The 20,135-nt window shown below is 44.8% G+C and overlaps 1 protein-coding gene across 1 annotated transcript in view; it reads left to right on the top strand.

Moving 5' to 3' along the window:
• The first annotated feature begins 4,963 nt into the window (after nt 1-4,963).
• CACNB2 (calcium voltage-gated channel auxiliary subunit beta 2) overlaps nt 4,964-20,135 on the top strand; it is a 296,476-nt gene continuing 281,304 nt past the window's right edge. The window contains exons 1-2 of the mRNA XM_049777772.1: nt 4,964-5,071; nt 16,604-16,696. Of these exons, the coding sequence (XP_049633729.1) occupies nt 4,964-5,071; nt 16,604-16,696 (201 nt within the window). The remainder of the gene's footprint in view (nt 5,072-16,603; nt 16,697-20,135) is intronic.

The following is a 20,135-nucleotide window of genomic DNA, read 5'->3' on the forward strand; positions in this document are numbered from 1 at the left end:
AAAAAAGAAAGTATTTAAGATGATGTGAGGCAAAGCCTAAGAAGGCAAATATTTTTCTGGTAAAAGTAATATTTCTGGAACAAAGGTAGCAAAATGTGGATAAGTCAGCTACATTTCACCATCAACTGTCCCCTTTCAATTCTACTTTCAAGCACTCTGATTTTCTTCCCCTTCTGTTCTGTTTTGGCTGGAACTTTTCCTTTCTTTATTTTTCAAGTTTCTTCCCCTAGTGTTTTGCTCTCATCTGTCTGCCCTACTGCAAGTTCTGGCTATTACAGTTCAGTGCTTTAGTGCCCAGTACCCTGGATCAAAGCAGCCACACGTACAAGAAATTCATGTCTCTGGCAGTCAACAGCTATTTGTGTGAGATCCTTCTGGTAGTTGTTATTTTAGTTGTTGTTATTGTATTTGTTGCAGTGGGCAAGTGAAGGAAATAGGTCAATCTGTTTCTCTAACAACCCAGTCTGCACCTTTGTGGCAGAGATAGCTCTTGGAAGTTCCACAGACAGGCTGCCGTAGTCACAGAAAAATGAGTCTCCGAGCAGGGCTGTCAAGCATGTGTGACTTCAGTGAGTTCTGCCAATGTCAGCTTTCTGGGCCAGGTCTGCACTGAAATGCTCTCTCCTTCCTCCCGAAGGCCCAGGACTGGAGTTTTTTTCCCACCTGTAGGTTGGAGTTTGAGCCAATAAACTGTAAGTGAAACAAAAGACAGAGATGAACTACTTACTTCTAAATTCAACCAATTGGAATGTGCAGGCTGCACTATTTACCATCAGAACTTGACCTCTTCTTTCTCTTTCTTTGGGCCCTCCCAGATAACAACAAGCTTGGGGACACTGGGAATCACATTTGGAACATAAAAATGGTTGGGACCTGAGTTCTGAACAAAGGGGGATGCCATTTTGTAAAGGCCACATGGCAGGCTTCTTCTCAGGTTCTGAGCAGGAAGAGATGCCATTTTGTAAGAACCACATGGCATAGGTTTTTACAAGCCTATTTCCATAGGAATACCCACCCACCCACCCCCCACCCACACACACACACACACACACACACACACACACACACACACACACACACACACACCCCAGGCAAGTTACCTGGCCATACCAGATAGCCTATAAGAGAAGGATAAGAGAGCAGTAGAAAGGTACCCCTAGACAATAGTCAATTAGTCAATTATTTGAAAGATCAACAGAAAGCTGGAACCTCCCTATATGTTTTCCTTAAATAACCTTCCTCGTGACCTTAAGTGGGGGGTGGTCATCTCATTGGTAGATGGCCCTGGCTGGTCAGTGTGGGGGCCTTTTTGGTAAACATATTAAAGTATTAAACTTTATTACAGTTGTGTGGTCTTAACCTTCTATTCCAGACCCAAGCAAAAATATGAGTTTTTGACTTTGTTTCTAAACATGAGCAGACACCCTACTACTCAAAGAACCCATTCTCCCTTCTCTGATCCATGGGATATTTAGGGTCTAACTATAAAGATAAGGTGACTTACCCTAACTAATTGAACAACCAACCCTCTCTCTGACCCTCTGAGATGACTTCCTTGACTAATGTTTTTTTCATGTCAGGAGTATTTTGATTTCAGAACATATTAGCAACATGCAGAGGAAACCTCCCCATTACAGGGACTAGGATTAATGAAAGCACCAACATTTTCAGAGAGCACAAGCAAATTAGTCATCTGCATTCAAGTGCCAGACCTCTCCCCTTATCCACTCTTCCTTTAACTTTATTTGCATATTCAGAGCAGCTGCTCCAGGCTATGCTGAGGTTGAAATTACAAAGGTTCCACTAAGGCTAGAAGTAGAGGTTTATAAGGATAAGGATTGGGTCTTGGGTGTGTGTGCCAGCATGTAAAATGTAGTAATGGAGGCCAAACACAGGTCCTCAAATATGCTAGCCATGTGCTCTGCTACTTAAACTATTTCCTTTACCCTTTGCATAACTTCTAATAAGATTAGATAAATGTCTTTCAATGTTAGGTGGGTTTTTTTGGGAAGGGGAAACTTTAGCAGGGGTCTGGGCCACATCCAGCAATGCTTGGGTGCTATTCCTGTCACTGTGATTGGAGATCACTCTGGTGCTCAGGGAAATCATGTCATATTACCAGAGACTGAAGTCAGGCCTCCTGAATGCAAAGTACATATTGGGACCATGAAGCTATCTCTCTGGCTTCCATGTCTTAATGTTAAAGATGTAAAGGTATGCAAAGATAGCCATACACGCATGTATTCATTTATGCAATAGGCTCCATCTAAATGCAGGACACCATGTTTCATAATGGGAGTGGTACCGTCACTGCCAGGAAGGAACCCTGTTTGGAAAAATAGAAAGAGTTCAATACTATTCATGATAGAAAATGAATATAATGCTCTATCACACTTGAAAATTTAATTCAAACTTTCTTGCCTCGTGGTTAGGCAACAACAAAGCGATTTTCAAGGTTGCTTTAATCCTTTGTTATCTCTTTTTCAAATTCCAGTCAAAGCTCAAGTTCTGCTTTTCCCGTAATAATTAAAGGTGAGAGCACATAATTAGGTAAAATGTAAGAAATGCCATTGATGTCAGGAAAAGCCAAGTTACCTTAAACCTGGCACTTTTTAAAAGCATGTTGGGACAATTGGTTAATAGGTGCTTATTAATTGTGGAGGTGCTTACCAATCTGTCAAGGCCAAGAGTTTGGGACTTTGGTTTTATGCTGTCATAAGCAACAGAAGCTCAATTCCTGCTGATGAAGGAAGAAGACTGTGTTGACTGTGTGCATATGGCTCTGGTCCACCACAAGTTCACAAGAAGACCAAATCTAGAACTAGGTTCTGTATACTCCAACTCTCAAAACAATACAAGGTTCCACAGAATGAAATAAAAAGACAAAGAATGGGGGACCAGAGAGATAGCATGGAGGTAAGGCGTTTGCCTTGCCTGCAGAAGGACGGTGGTTCAAATCCCAGCATCCCATATGTTCCCCTGTGCCTGCCAGGGTCGATTTGTGAGCGTAGAGCCAGGAGTAACCCCTGGGCGCTGCTCGTTGTGACCCAAAGACCAAAAAAAAAAAAAAAAAAAGACAAAGAATGTTCCTGCCAGAGAGAAAATAGTCTATGACTCTCAAAAGCTTTAAATAGGGGACCTTTTTTGCTTACACGTACATGCATGTACACATGTATACTTATATATTTACACACTCTTGATTGTTGGGAATCAAAACTTTTGGGGGCCCATACCTGGTGCCATTCAGGCTCCGTACTTAGAAATCACTCCTGGCAGACTTGAAGAACCATCTGGAATGCCAAGGATTGACACCAGAATGGCTGCACGCAAGGCAAAAACCATCCCTCCTGTGCTATCCCTTCCTTCCTGCTCCAGGAATAAAAACTTTTTATAAATCTTCGCTTTGGGGAATCTGCCAGTCACCCCTACTTAGAGGTTTTGTGGGCCCCCTTATCCTAACTCCCTCCCAGATGTAACTCTCCTAACTTCCTAGTCTACCATTTTTTAAAAATGTCTCTTTATTGTTGTTATAAAACCCAAACTTCAGTGCTTCTAATAGTCAGTATAATTTAAATGAAGGCGCCATTTTTTACAAGAATATCTGTGGCACTTGGGAGTTGCACAGTTATTTGGAGCTGTTCTTTGTCTAACAGCAGCCAGAGTATAAAGATGGGTCTGAATGACCTGAGTTTAAGGAGCTAGAGATAACTCAAGGAGTATAGCACATGACTAGCATGAGAGAGGCTTTGAGTTTGATCCCTGGCAGCACATGACAACAACCAAGAATGGGGACATTCTTGCCTATCCCCAGCACCACTGGGTGTGCCCCTTTGATTAACATATACAAAATAATAGCGCTCTCTAATGCCCAAGCTTATCTTTAAGGAGAAGAGGCACCATGACCCCATAAAAACTCATCAGGGCCAAATAAAACAGGCAGCGGAAGTGTGTTGTAAGAAAATTTCTGCAAAATTTCAGGGTGCACCCTCTATTCTTAGAAAATCATACCCGTCCCTAGAAAGCTTCTAGTTGTTCTGGAGAGAGTTCCACGATAGTAAAAAAAAAAAAAAAAAACCAAAAAATTGTGGAAATAGCAGCCCCCTCTGATAGAAGGGAAGAAATGTGTCTTCCTTTATCCTTACCCAGAGATCATAATCTTGAGGCTGAGTGATAACACAGCGGGGAGGGCGTTTGCCTTGCACTTGGCTTACCCGGGTTCAATCCTCCACCTCCCATATGGTCCTCCGAGCACCGCCAGAAGTGATCCCAGAGCTCAGAGCCAGGAGTAACACTTGAGCACCGTCGGTTTTGCCCCCCACCCCCCAAAATAAAAACAACCCTCGAAGAGTTCAGAATCTTCAGGGAAGAGGCTCATGGTATCCAAAACGCATCTGAGCCATCCTAGGATGGGAGAAGAAATGCGAGGAGCCCCGGACAGGGTGGCCAAGTCCAGACAAACACAAGCCCGAGAGGAAACACCGAGGACTCGAATCTGGACCCGATCCACTTGGCCTTGGAGCTAGAGGGGTCCTTGGCCCCCTTTGCGTCTTCCCGGGGGCGCGTGTCCAGGGTCGGGGCGCGCTCGGGGGCGCACGGGCCCGGCCTTCGCGGCTCTGCCAACTTTCCGAGGCGCGTGCCAGGGCGACGCGCGCGCGGCGGCGGGCAACTTTTGGGGCGCGGCTGCGGTGGCCTCGTCACTCTCTCCCGCGACCGACGCGCCTCCCCCCTTGCGCTCCGCTTCGCCCGCGCCCTCCCGGCGGGCAGCCAGCGGCCCCGCCGGCGCCAGCGCCCCGCAGCCCGCCCCGCGCTCCCCAGCCGGCCGGCCGCTCGCCACGCGCCCGCCCCGACCCCGCCCCGCGCCCCGAGAGCTCGCGCGCTCCCCGAGAGTCCCCGGCGGCCCCGGCGCGGGGCTGGCGGGCTGCAGCCACCGCCGCCGCCGCGACCCGCCGCCGCCTCGTCCCCGATGGTCCAGAGCGACGCGGCCAAGTCGCCTCCCCACGCGGCCCTGGCGCAGGAGGCGGCGATGGAGCTGCTGGAGAACGCGGCCCCCGCACAGGTAGCCAGCCAGCCAGCCAGAAGGGCGCGGCGCCCACCCCTGCCTTGGGGAGCCCAGGGGTGCCTGGCTCTGCTCCCCGCGCGCGCGCCCACCCGCCGCCCCGAGGCTCCCCTGCCCTGCCCGGCTCACCCCGTCTCCACTCCACTTCACTCCCCTGCCCTGCCCAGCTGGGGTCTCTTCTCCCCACCCCACCCCACAACCCTATCCAGGTCTCTCCTACTCCTCCATGCCCTGCGGGGTCCCTTACCCCATTGCTCTGCTCTGGTTCCCCCACCCCACTCCATTCTCCCCTGCCTGGGTTTTCCCACTCCCCCTGCCCTTGTTGGGGTCTCTTCCCCCCAACACCCTGCTGGCCTGGTCCACCCTCCCACTCCACAGATACACACACACACACACACACACACACACACACACACACACACACACACACACACACACACACACACACACACACACACACACACACACCCCTTGTCCTGCCCGGGCCTCTTCTCCACCTTGTCCCTAATTTGTTGGGGTCTCTTCCCCCTGGTCCACCCTCCCACTCCACAGATACACACACACACACACACACACACACACACACACACACACACACACACACACACACACACACACACACACACACACACACACACACACCCCTTGTCCTGCCCGGGCCTCTTCTCCACCTTGTCCCTAATTTGTTGGGGTCTCTTCCCCCAACACCCTGCCTGGTCTGGTCCACAATCCCACCCATCCTCCAGATCCACACACACCCCTAGCCCTACCCGGGCTTCTTCTCCCACCTTGCCCAGCCGGGGGGTTCCCTCCCCGCACCCCTGTCCTGCCCTGCCCGGCCTCCTCCTCCTCCTCCCCGCGCGCCTCCCGGCTTGGGCGACCCTGCCCCCTTTCGCCTTTCCCGGGCCCTTCTCCTGGTTCTATTTTTCTGGGTTTCCGAAAAGCCGCCTTGGGTAGGGGGATAAAAAGGGAGTAGGAGGGTGGGGGTGAGTGGGAGACCGAAGACCTCCGGGGCTCGTCAGGCGCTTCCCCCGGGCCTCTCCGCTCCGCCCGGCCCGCTTCGCCCCGGCCCCGGAGGGGCGCACGGAGCGCCATGAACCCCACGAGTGGACTGGACCTACTCAAGATCGTGAGTCGGTGGGGCTGGGGGTGGTGGCGTGGGGCCGTTGCCCCTCGAGCTGCAGCCAGGCGCGAGGTGCGGTTGGGATGAGCAGAGGGTGGAGGGGGCCCTGCCCTCCCCAACCGGGTTTTCCCTGATCCCCTCCAGGAGCGGCGCCTCGCCTCGCACTGACCAGGGCTCCCCGGGACGCATCCAAGGCAGATAACGGTGCTGGGACTGGCCAAAGTTTTAATACTCTTATTCTCCTTCGTACCCCGAAATATTAGCCTCTTCCAGAGCTCCAGGAGGCCCCCCTCAATTCCTCTCTATATGTCTTGGGGGTTTGGGGGGAAGAGGCCTCCCCCCAAATGTGCAGCTAAGATTGTGCAATAGGACGTGGCAGGTGTAGGCGGGGGTCGCGCTCAGGTGACTTACTTTTTACGTAAGGCTTTTGGCAGGTACAGTGTGGGGGTACAGACACCCCCGGGTCTCCACCGCCCTGACTCGCGCTCAACTTTTCTTCCTTGCGCGCGGGGGAAGTGACTTAAGACTCTTTGCTAGCTGTGGGCTGTGCTTGGGGAGGGAGGTGAAGAGGTTGGGGTTACATTTTGGCTGTCATTTTGGAGACGTGCCTCTTCGTTGCTTATAATGAATGAATGACATTGGCTGGTTCCTTTCCAGCCCACACTCCAGCAACAGACGATGGCAGGACAGGGCGCTGCGAGCAGAATTCTTTTCTGGACTTTATTATCTTGTCACCAGAAGGTTCCGGAGTGGTGGCTGCACCTGTTTTGACAGGTAGTGGCAGTTGTGCTCCAGGTATTTGGATCCTGGTAACAAACAAGCGCATTTCCAGCCAGCAAAGAGCTTTCTTGAACTTTCTCTTACTCTGTGCAATAAATATACTCTTTGCCATTCGCTTTGGCTGCTATGCCATTAGAAATACCTCCCTCTCTCCTTATCCAGGGGGTCCAGCTCGGTTTCAGTCCACCTAAGCTGTTTGGGGGGGGGTACACCATGCTGTCACACAGCGCCTAGACACCCCCAGAGCCCCTGATTTCTTACCCACATGTATCACATTGGTACTATACACCTGATATTTTATCTTAGCAGGTTAGATCAGAGAGAAGGCAGTACTGGAGACTTTTCCAGGAGAATGGTCTTCAATATTGAACTTTCACATTATTTTTTTCCTCCCCCTTTTAATCTTTCTTTGGCAAAAAATTTTTTTGTAATTAAAAAAAAAAGACGTTTTAATTCTTAGGTTAAAAATAGTCCCAGTATTTCTGGAGATCAAAGTGAGGCCCAAGCTGCTTTGTGCATGCATACAGATAAAAAGATAGTCATTTGCTTAATGATTTGTAGAGTGGCTATAAGACAGCAACTATTTGTGGTCAGCTAACTTGTGGGAATGATTCAGATATGAGAAGAGACTGTTTCTTCCTGCAAAGAACTTACATTTCAGTAGCTTCAAGTGTGACCAAAAAAAAAGTAATTAATTTTTTTAATGACGTGGGGGGGGGACATGGGACTTCAAGATCTAACCCTTGTATCTTTGATGGGGCCAAAGATACGAAGATCACAACAACTCTATTTGGAGTAATATCCAAGGGTTTGATAGAGAGGTGGCCTCTGAGGAGCTGTCTGAAGAAGGGTGGGACAGATTGCAAAAAAAGGATTTTTCAGAGCCATGTAGTGATCAGTGCAGGAAGCAAAGACATGGGAGTTAGAGTTCTTCAGAACTACATATTGAAAAACTACTTATTTAAAACTACTGCTTTGAAATTAGATTAAGTCTGGGGAGAGGCCAGACTTAATGGGCCAGATCATAGTGGTTTCAAAACCTGGATTGTACTGAAGGGGAATGAACACGGTCAAGACCCCACAACATGGCCTCTGAAGATTCTCTTTGGGACTACTTGAAAAGGCAGCATGGATGTATGAGAGTATGATGGCAGCACTGGCAGAAAGGAATTCACCAGAACAGTATGCCTAGCCAGAGCAAGATCTCAGCTAGTGAGAGAGAAAAATGATTTTAGTGGTTCCCTGCAGGAGACATTTCAGACCCAAGCCACAGACCATGACAAGTGGTTGCCTAGAAGCACCCGGTATTTTAAGCAGGTAGGGATTTAAAAAAGAAGAAGAAGAAGAAGATTCAACTTCCTCAGTACCCATCTCTGCTTTCTCTACCTTCCAAAAATGAAAGTACTTTCCCCTGAATCACTTCCCTATCCCATCCATGACTTGAGGAAAGTGTTGCCTTGCTTACTTTATGCCTAAGAAATCATGGCATCAGGGGACTGAGAAAACTTGCCCGAGACCTAAGTTATCTCTCTCTCCTCTCTCTGTCTCTCGCTTCAAGAGAGTCTACAGGCAGGAAAAGATGAGGGGTGCTGTCTCTAGAGATCCCCTTTTCCTGTGGCACAAAAACCAGCCATTTCATTTAGCAGTGCATCTTCATCTGCAAACGGTACTTCTAAGCCAGCATGTCTCATAGGAGTCATTTCTGTGTCACTCCGAGATTACAAATTCTGTTCAAATCAAGCAAAAGAGCTTGCAGCCTATTTTTCTATTTCATATCATTCATGCTGCTCAGAGACCTGGCAGCCTGGCTCAGTTTTTTTTTTTTTTTTTTTTTTTTCCGTTTTTGATTTTTGGGCCACACTAGGCAGAACTCAGGAATAATTCTTGGCAGACTTAGGGGACCCTATGGGATGCCAGAGATTGAACCTGGTGGCCCCATGCAAGACAAACACTCTCCCTGCTGTGCTCTGGCTCCAGCCCCAGCCTTGCTCAGTATTGTGCCTTCCCTCTAGCACACAGATTATTTATTTTTCACATCAGAGATGAGTTGGCAACCCGGTTGCTAGTTCTAGAAATTTCTGTTTCCAGTGACCAACATCACCAATTAAGTTGCCTATTGAATGGAAGTTCAAACCTGAACAGAGATATCTGCAGTCAAGGTGCTTATTTAGGACTTTCTGTCCAAAGTTCCGCATCTCTATGCCCACTATAAGGTGGAGTGACTGATCACAGCTAACTTTGGACACTTGCAAAGCAGTTGTTTTGAGGCTAGAGCAGTAGCACTGTGGGGAAGGCATTTGTCTTGCATGCAGCCCACCTGGTTTGATCCCTGGCATCCCATAGGGTCCCGTGAGTCTTCCAGGAGTATTTTCTGAGCACAGAGCCAGGAGTAACCTCTGAGCATCAACAGGTGTGACCCAAAACATCAATCTCCATATACTCCCCCATTACAAGAAGCTGTTGTCTGACCAGGGATGTACAGTCCATGTAAAATTCTCTCTGGATGTCAGAGGCTTGACATGAAATGAGGAATTAAAGACATCTTTACGAATCAATATAGTTGCACGTTGCAGGGAAATTTCAAATCTGTTCAGTCACCTATGCTCACTCCACCTGTTTGACCTTTGAAGGTGGCACCTAGAAACTTTCCATTCCATCTGCGGCTTCTATTTTTCCTTTGAGAGAGCTTGAGTCCACAGAGCTGTCTCTGGGGAAGTAGATTGGACTGCATATCGAGGGAAGAACAGGGGACAAAGGTAGTGAAAGGCATTGAGAAGAGAATAGTCCCCTGGATGCTGGAACAGTATCTCAGCACTTCAGGCTTCCGTGGGATTATTGCCCACACCTGAAAGGAGCAGGCGGAACCCTGGGCTTGTTTGTTTTGCTCCTAGCAACAGGGTCCAGCAAGTTCCACCCCAGCTGAGCCTGCCAGATGCTTTCCAAGCATATTGTAGTCATATAGCCTGGTAACAGGAGCTCCCTGAATCCTTGGAGTAAGGAGCTTTAAAGAATAGCAGCCACCTTCCCCCAAGGCAGCCCCCGAGCCCTTTCAAGACCATTTATTTTGTAGAAACAGCCTTAGTTCGAGATACCATTTCATCTTCTGCAGGCTTCAGACATTAAGCTCCTGTTCCATGATCTTTTCTGTTTTTATGTCTTACTAAAAATCTTAATTTCTGCCTTTTCTCTCAAATAGTGTTACAGCCTTAGTTTGAGATACCATTTCATCTTCTGCAGGCTTCAGACATTAAGCTCCTGGCTCCATGATCTTTTCTGTTTTTATGTCTTACTATAAACCTTCATTTCTGGCTTTTCTCTCAAATAGTGTTTGAATCCTGGAGTGCCATGGGAACGTTTGAAAAGATGCCGATCGGATTTCTAAGTAGGGTGTAAGATGCAAAATTCAATATCTGCCCAGAGCATGGATTTAAGGTCTGGTCAGTTTTGTGGTCAATATGCCACTTTTTTATTTTTTTATGTGATGACTTAGTTTCCCTGTTGACTCATCCTAATTCTTTTTGAAGTATCCAGCCGAAGTTATAAGATACTTGGAAAGCTAAATTTTTGTTTGTTTTGAAGCAATATCTGGCAGTGCTCAGGGGTTATTCCTGACTCAGTGGTCAGGAACCCTCCTGGCAGGCTGGGGGGAACTATCTGGGATGCCAGGGATTGAACCTGAGTATGGCAAACACCTTCCCTGCTGTGCTATCACTCTTGTCCCCAAGGAACAATTGTGCTTCCTCCCACTTTAAGTCAGAGATATATCTTAGTTGCTTCCAAGCCTGGCTAGAGGTGGGTATAAAGACATGTCTTGTCCTAAGGTATCCCCATTTCTTCTCTCTTCCCCCTGCCCATTAGGCTGCCCTTGTTTCTCCCGCCTTTTCTCTACCATTCAGTTATCTCCCACTAAAAGAGCTTTATCCACATTTCCTCTTCATCCCTTTCTGTTTTTGTGTAAATTGACTCATATAGGAAAATACTCATTTCCCCCTTTTTTTAGGGATGAATCTTCTGTCCTAGTGATGGATCCATTGACCCATATCAACCTAAATGATTAATAATGAGATCCATGTCTGATTCCTCCCTGAATTCTGTCTACTTCATTTGCTCAGACCCATAGATAAGGAAAACCCAGAATTCAAGGGGGATAAATATCATGGAATAGTGTCAAGAGAGATGAAAGGTAATTTCTAGCATCAGCATTATGGCGAATTGTCAGCGAATGGGGAAGAATTTGTGGGTTGAATTATCACCTTCAGGGCTGGAGCGATAGCACAGCCCTTTGCCTTGCATGGGGACGATCCAGGACAGACCTTGGTTCAATCCTCAGCATCCCATGTGGTCCCCTGAGCCTGCCATGAGTATTTTCTGAGTGCAGAGCCAGGAGTAACCCCTGGGCACTGCCAGGTATGACCCAAAAACCAACATGAATAAATAAATAAAAAAAAAAGAATTATCATCCTCCCTATCAACTTCCGAAGAGGCAGGGGAAGGTTCTCCTCAGAGGCTACCACACATGGCTGCTCTGGAATCTTCTAGAATCCACTTGTGCTGTCCACTTCAATCAGACAGAAATTGTGCTTTAGTTTCTTGTGGAAATATGCACTTGTTGCTTTGAAGACTAGTCCCCTGGCAGGTGATTCAGTAATCAAAGGAGACAGTTCCCTCAGAGAAACTGGTAATACCCCATTAAAGCAAACCTGTTGTCTTTTTATCAGCCACCAACATATTTATTTTAACATTTTTGCTTCCGGTTTTAAAAATCTGACTTAACTTGGTTGATTTTTAGGAGCAGTAAAGGGATTTAATTGTGCGCTTGTCTTTTTGGTCCTTTTTGCATCGCTGGCTTTTACTTAATTCCCTGTTTCAGCAGCACTTGGAAATCTGCATGAGCCTGTGAGAATATTCAGGGTCAGACTTAGCTCTCTGGCCAGATTTTTCTTTCCCTGAAGCTGAAATAACTTTGGTTGTTAAGTGTTTCATTTGTTCATATGTTTAGTGAGGTTAAAAAAAATATTTAGAGAAACCTTTGTTCATACAACTAGCTGTATTTACAGTAGCCAATTAAGAAAATGATACTTTTCCATATTTAGCCAAGTAAATATTTGAACACTTAATGTTTCCTCTCTTTCCATTTTGGTTGGTTTGGCTTTGATTTTTTTTTTTAATTCTTTCTGATTAAGAGCTCTAGTCCTTGTTTTTAAGGATTTAGAGGAACAAAAAACAAAACCAAAGAAAATGCCATTCCTGCAAGAGAAACTTAATTTTAAATATGCAATGATGGAAGAAGTCTTTATTTTCTATATTAGTGGTATGTTTCCATTAATATATAATATATGATATATATTGTATAAAATATGAAAATATATTATATATACATATTTGTTTTGGGGCCACACCTAGCAACTCTCAGGGTTTACTCCTGACTCTGTACTCAGGAATTACTCCTGACAGGCTTGGGTAACTATATGGGATACTGGGGATTGAACTTGGATTTGTTGCATGAAAGCCAAATTCCCTACCCGTTGTGCTATCACTTTGGCGCCATCCATTGATATTTTTTAAGTATAGAAAAAGATGCCATGTACTTTCCAAATGCTGTCTTCATTATTTCCTTTGATCCTGCATGCCATGAGAAAGAAATATCATTATTGAGCATTGTTTATTGAGTACTCATGAATAAGTCATTGTGGACTCTACCATTCAAATTATATGAATGGATATAAATTATGCCTAAAGTGAGTAACATAGCAGAATGGAGGAGCAATTTAGTGTATTTTGGGGGCTTTTCATGAATGGGATAGAAAATAAGTAGGGATTTGCTGTAATACTATTTAGGGATAACACATTAATACTTTGAATAAATTATCTCTCATAAAATGTAATTGAAGAAAATTTTTCTCAAAGCTGTCACTTTCTTGCATATGAATCAGTGGGCATGAATATGTAACTGGGGGGAGTGAGTGCTTCCAAATAATTCTTAGGGGCCTCACAATATTCAAGGGACTATGGAATTTCAAAAATCAGATATGCCATCTCCACATGTAAAGCTTGTGTTCTGATATTTTGAGCTGGCCTCTTTAACCTGGTGGTCTTTTCTCATTTGATTTTTTTTTGGGGGGCCACACCCGGTAACGCTCAGGGGTTACTCCTGGCTCTGTGCTCAGAAGTTGCTCCTGGCTTGGGGGACCATATGGGACGCCAGGGGATCAAACCGCGGTCCGTCCAAGGCTAGCACAGGCAAGGCAGGCACCTTATCTCTAGCGCCACCACCCGGCCCCTCATTTGATTTTTTTTGGAGGGGACCTCCTAAGCAATGTTCAAGGGTGTCAGGGTCATGCCTAGAGAAACTCGGGCACCAAGATCAGTGAGGGGTCCCAGGGTTGTCCCCTGTAATGCCCAGAGGGCCTGTGATAAGCTCACGTCAGGTGTGTGTGAAGCAAGTCCCTTAACCCCTGCACCCTAATCCCTGCACCAATGATCCAAGCCCCTTTTTGATTCCTTTCTTCTACCAGATACTGTTTTCTCTCCCAGCCCTCCCAACCCTCCCAGCAGGTCTTGGCTAACCAATAGGGTGGTTGAATGTGAGGGATCCCTGAGGATGTGGAAGTCTCCCTGCCCTCTACAATCAGAGCTGGGCCTCTGGGTCTATATATCCAGTGATGTTCAGGAGACCAGTGGTGCTAAGGGTGTAGTGGGGGTCTGGCACTTTCACCCATCCTGTCTCTCTGACCCTCTGACTCAGGTGATTATTGTGGAAACTGTGTCTTAGTGTAGTTGCAGTCAGTTAAACTTGATACTATTTCAAATATGATTGATGTGCACTAGGAACACCTGAAATTATGGTTATGAACAGTCTTCTCAGGGCCTCTCAGCAATGGATGCAACTTTTGGAAGCATGTCTAATCTATTGCAGAGAACTATCACCTCTCCATAAACCGATTCTCTAAAAGCTGGGGTCTTAAGTGCCTTGGTGAGCAGCCAGTGAGAAGGTTAAGCACCCAAGCAGTTGGATATTAAAGCTCATTTCTCACTCAGAAGCTCAAAGGACAATGGCGAGGCCTCAAAGATGCTCTTTCCACTCATTTCAGAATGGTCCTGGAAGGTTGCATGCTGCTCCTGGGGGCTGAGATTCTGGGTTTTTTGCTTTTGTTCTCCAAGATAATTGATACTCCCAGAGGTTTTGTGGAAATGTGTTTCTGTTTGAAATGCTGCTTTTTTTTTTTATTTTAAGGAAATGTTGGTCTTTTCATTTAGTCTTCTGAAGCCTTAGAAGAACAGATCTCTAGACCTTTACATAATAATTGGGAAAGGGAGGCCGTTGTTGAAAGAATGTTATTTTTCAACAATTTGCTGGATAATGTTTACATAAGAAGAATAAGCTGTGAAGTGAGTAGAACCTTGTAGGGTACATTAGGAAGGCCCAGCCTAGATTATCTTCCCTTTTATGAAGCTGAGAGTTAATTAAATGCCATGGAAACACATTTGTATTATATAAATCCCTGAGACACTTGGACGAGAGCAAACATATTTCAAAAAATTTTTTGCTTTTAGATTATACCACCCTCTTCCTTATTGCAGATTCTTCTAAATTGCTCATAACACAAATGTTTGCAATAATTTCAGCTCGCCTAAGTGCTACATATGTTACAATTAGTCAGATATTTCCAATTTCATAAAAAAATAATGAATAGATAAATAGATAGATCCGAGTGTTATTTTCAAAACCCATATGTGATCATAATTTTAAAAGTTTTTCTTGTAAATTTGAAAGAAGTTCTGAGAATTATGAAGTTTAGTGAGTTTAATTTTTCTAAACTATTCTCCATACCAGCCAGCTCTCCCCCTCCCCCCGAACCTTGCTCCAGAAAGCACTATTTATTATTTTGAGTCTTTACTACTTGCTAGGTCTTGTATGAAATGCTGTAAAGGAGCTGGAGTGATAGCATAGTAGATAAAGTGCTTTGCTTTGCAAGTGCTAACCCAGGTTCAATTCCCGGTATCCCATAAGGTTCCCTGAGCCCACCAGGAGTAATTTCTGAATGTAGAGTGAACCAGGAGTAACCCCTGAACTCTGTCAGGTGTGGCTTCATACTTTAAACAAACAAACAAAAAGAAAAAAAAAGAGAAATGGTGTAAAGACTGTATTTTACTTACTAATCAAAACAGCTCCAACAGGTCCACATAAGTATTCCTGCATTTATGGATGATGCCACTAAGTTTGCCTTCAATAGTAAAATTCCAACCTAGGGACTATTTGCAGAGCTCAATGCTGAGCTAATATTTTTTAACTTACATTTTCACATTTACCATTCCTAACTTTATTAGTGTCTAGAATTCAGCAAATAGTGACACAGTCAAGTCTTGTAAATACTCCAGAGAAGCAATTTTGTTGGCCACTGTTTGTACTTGGGCCAACCCTATTATTGATTCTCATTGTCCTTTAATGTCCTGATCACAAATGCTTAATTGATAATACCTAATGCTTTTTTGATTTCTGCAAAATCAATAAGTTGCCTGAAGCTTTAGGGCATTCAACATAACTTCAGAGGCCAGGAAATTTTACACAGCATTTTAATTTTAGGTAATGCATTACTGACTTAAAAGTTACTTAAGCCATTTTGCAAGTCCATCTCTAGATTCGTACACTAGTGTGAAGAGTTGGGACCATGTTTCATTCAGGTTTTAACAACACTGACATGTATGTAACCTTAAAGGCAGTCAGGAGACCTGTACAGTGTTCTCTGGCCACTTTAGTTGCTCTTTCAAGACTGTTTTACCATAGGAGCATTGATGGGTTCATAGATCTAGTTATGGGGAGAAACAAACACTGGAAAGCTATGATTTAAGGACCTGAGAGGTTGCTCAAAGGAAGTTTGATTCCTGGCACCCCATGATTAGTACTGCTGGGCTTTGGTCCATGTGGTCCCCAGAATTGAACCATCTAGCCCAGTTCACTGAGTATTACTGGGTATTACTGATTATTATTGCCCCAATACTCAGGGATCAGTTCTGGTGGTGCTCAGGGGAAACCTCTGCAGAGCTGGGGATGGCACAGGGGTTGGTTACTTGCAATACAATACAAGTGCTTAACCCCTGGTACTATATCTCCGACCCCAAGAGCTTATGTTTAAATGTTCTATCTTCTGGGCTTTTGTCTTTTGACCACAATGTTATGTTAACAGGTAACACATAGTTTTCATTCAGTGGTTAGTAAATGTTTTGTGAGAAATCTATCCTCCTCATAAACTCATTGGTAAGTTAGAGTGGGGCCGGAGAGGTGGCGCTAGAGGTAAGGTGTCTGCCTTGCAAGTGCTAGCCAAGGAAGGACCGCAGTTCGATCCCCCAGTGTCCTATATGGTCCCTCCAAGCCAGGGGCGATTTCTGAGTGCTTAGCCAGGAGTAACCCCTGAGCATCAAATGGGTGTGGCCCCAAAAACAACAACAACAATAACAAAACAAAACAAAAAAAAAAAGTTATAGGTGTATATTGGGATTCTTCCTGGGTAAATTTCTAATAATGCCCATCCAGAGAAAACTCATGCCTTGCTATGTTTTTTAAGTTTTCAAGAACTAAACTTGGATTCCCTGTGAATAACAGGGAATAACAATTTTGTCCTTTTTTCCCTTTATTTTTTCTGCAGTCATATGGAAAAGGAGCCCGAAGAAAGAACAGGTTTAAAGGCTCAGACGGCAGTACATCCTCAGACACTACCTCAAACAGCTTTGTGCGCCAGGTAGGAAGAGTATTCATATGCATGGCTTTGAAGGAATCTATTAAAATGAATTTATTTGTTTTTCCTAAAGGTGTTTTTTATACTATATCCTACTTAAGATTTATTGAGTGTCATTGTACTTTTAACTGAAGAGAATGTTGTTGTCTCATGTCATAATTAAAATATTTGAACTGTAAGGGAAATTATACTAATTACACTCCTTCCTGGTATGGTGGGGGAAAGATGAGTGTAAAGTCCATTACTAAGGATTTCTTCTTAGCATAAAGAGTGAATGCTAGCAGAAATGGTGACAAATTTGGGTGGGGGTATTTTTGGGAACTATGTGTATATGTGTTTTCTATGGGGCTACACAGTCAGCCACAATGTCTCACACTAAGATTAAAGTGGAAGCACTAGATCCCCTTCTCTTTGGAGTTTTCTTCTTCCCTCTCAGGGTTTGTGAAAAAGAAAATGGTCGGTTGCCAGTGGAGGCCGCTAAGGTTACACTTTGTGGGTGTCTCTGACACTGTCAAACTGCCCAGCAGGGCCTCGTCTTTGTTTCCCTGAGCAGGCGATGGTGGCCTGGCTGGCATCTGAACCTGTAAGGAAACATGTTGACAATTCACACATAACCCATGCTACTAAACGGACATTAATAACTGGTGGAGGAGGAACCCGGGCCCCTTCAGTTACCTCTGGAGATGTGAGAATCAAAAATCTCATAGGTGAACTTTTACCACCTATTAGTGGAAGAGAATTTTGGAGAAAAGTGTCAGCCAAAAGCTGCTTTAGAGCCAGTTAGTGCACTTGATCATAATCTCTCGTCTTCAGTGGTTGTTCATCCAAATCACAGCACTCATAGATCTTTGTTTTGAGAAGATCCACTGTCCCTCTTTAATTTCTGATACTCTTTCACTGTGTTTCTATGCATGAGTTAGCGGCAGCTGGGGGTTTGTGTTTGGCCTCTTACTGCCTCTGACCCTAGTGATTCTCCCAGCCCTTCCTTCCCTTTGTAGCATTTAAGTACAAAGGCTGTGAGAGTCATTGATAGGAACCTAAATAATATTGGACTAGGGATGGCAGGAAGTTACCAACAGAATTTGTTAAGGGGTGAAGCTGGGCCCGGAGAGATAGCACAGCGGCGTTTGCCTTGCAAGCAGCCGATTCAGGACCAATGGTGGTGGGTTCGAATCCCGGTGTCCCATATGGTCCCCCGTGCCTGCCAGGAGCTATTTCTGAGCAGACAGCCAGGAGTAACCCCTGAGCGCCGCTGGGTGTGGCCCAAAAACAAAAACAAAAAGCAACAACAACAAAGGAAGAAGGGGTGAAACTTTGGTGAAAGAATATTTTAAAAAGGAAGAAAAGGAGAAGTGAAGATAGGCCCAGATAGGTACAACAGTGCCCAGGAAGACAGAAGTTGCCAGGATGGTGTAGGAGAACATCCAGGATGAAATCTTCACAGGTACAAATCAGACAACCTGGCCCCCAGCCTAAGCAGAGGCCTGAGGAGAATTACTTAGCTTTGAGAAATCAGTTCAGTGAATCACCCAAGGTCTTTGTCATTTCAACTTTTTTTTTTTTCATTTTTTTTTTCATTTTCACTTTTATCTGCTCTGGACTGAGGAAACTGATCCATGGGGCTAGAAATCCACAACACTGAGTCATTGACTCAGGAACTTGAGCATGGAACAAAAGAAGATTCTAGAATGCACAGGAGCTGCACAAAGGCCCTGTCAGGCACTGGAACCTTGGAGATGGTGTGTGGCTTGGGGTGGGGGGTTATCATTGATAGGTTTCAAGAGACACTGTGAGGCTGTGACTGGAAAGTAATAGCGTACAACATACTACTGACTGGAAAGTAATAGGACACAATGAACTACGACTAGTAAGTAATAGCACACAATGTACTACTGACTGGAAAATAATAGCACATAATGTCCTGACTACAGAGTTATAGAACACAACGTCCAATTGTCTGGAAAGTAATGGCATACAATGAACTATTGAGTAGAAAGTAATAACACAACATCCTACTGATTGGAAAGTAATAGTATACAGCATACTACTGACTGGAAAGTCATAGTACACAATGAACTACTGACTGCAAAGTAATAGCATACAATGTCATATTGACTGCAATGTAATAGCACAGAACATCCAACTGTCTGGAAAGTACTGACACACATTGAACTACTGACTAGAAAGCAGTCACATACAAAATCAAACTGACAGAAAAGTAATAGCACAGAATATATTACTGACTAGAAAGTAATAACAGACAATGTGATAATTGACTGGAATGCAACAGCACACAGCGTCCTAATGACTGCAAAGTATTAGCATACAATGTACTACTGGCTAGATAGGAATAGCATGCATGTAACATATGGCTGACTGGAAAGTAATAGCACACAGAGTCCTACTGATTGCAAATAGCACACAATGTCCTATTGACTGGAAAGTAACAGCATACAACATCCTACTGACCAAAAAGCAATACTACACAACTTACTACTGCATTCTCCCTACAGATATCATAGAGAACAGTTTCCAGGCCCCATTTTCTAGTTGTCTCTTGCTGTCTAATTTTTAGAGCATCTAATGGGCAGGATAAGCACGCTGTAGAAATCAACTAGACTCATTGTCATTATCTTCTTCCTCTTCTTCTTCCTCCTCCTCTTCTTTTTCCTCTCCTTTCTCCTTCTTTTCTTTCTCCTCCCTTCTCTTTCCCATCTTCCACTACTCCCTTCTCTTTTTTTCCTTTTCTCACTCCTCCTTTCTCCTCCGCTCCTCTTTCTTCTCCATGTTCTCAGATCAATAGAAAATGACAAATATTTCAATGTCACTATGAACCTAAAATATTACCGTGAAAGATTTGTAATCCACTCTGGTCAAAATAAAAATTATTTAATTAAGAAAAAGAAAATGGGGCCCGGAGAGATAGCACAGCGGCGTTTGCCTTGCAAGCAGCCGATCCAGGACCAAAGGTGGTTGGTTCGAATCCCGGTGTCCCATATGGTCCCCCGTGCCTGCCAGGAGCTATTTCTGAGCAGACAGCCAGGAGTAACCCCTGAGCACCGCCGGGTGTGGCCCAAAAACCAAAAAAAAAAAAAAAAGAAAAAGAAAATGGAAAGCGATATGGAGATTCCTCCAAAAACTGGAAATCGAGCTCCCATACAATCCAGCTATACCACTCCTAGGAATATATCCTAGGAACTCAAAAATACAATACAAAAACCCCTTCCTTACACCTATATTCATTGCAGCACTATTTACCATAGCAAGACTCTGGAAACAACCAAGATGCCCTTCAACAGACGAATGGCTAAAGAAACTGTGGTACATATACACAATGGAATATTATGCAGCTGTCAGGAGAGATGAAGTCATGAAATTTTCCTATACATGGATGTACATGGAATCTATTATGCTGAGTGAAATAAGTCAGAGAGAGAGAGAG

This window comes from Suncus etruscus, chromosome 7, assembly GCF_024139225.1.
Source record: "Suncus etruscus isolate mSunEtr1 chromosome 7, mSunEtr1.pri.cur, whole genome shotgun sequence".
NCBI classification, from domain to species: domain Eukaryota; kingdom Metazoa; phylum Chordata; class Mammalia; order Eulipotyphla; family Soricidae; genus Suncus; species Suncus etruscus.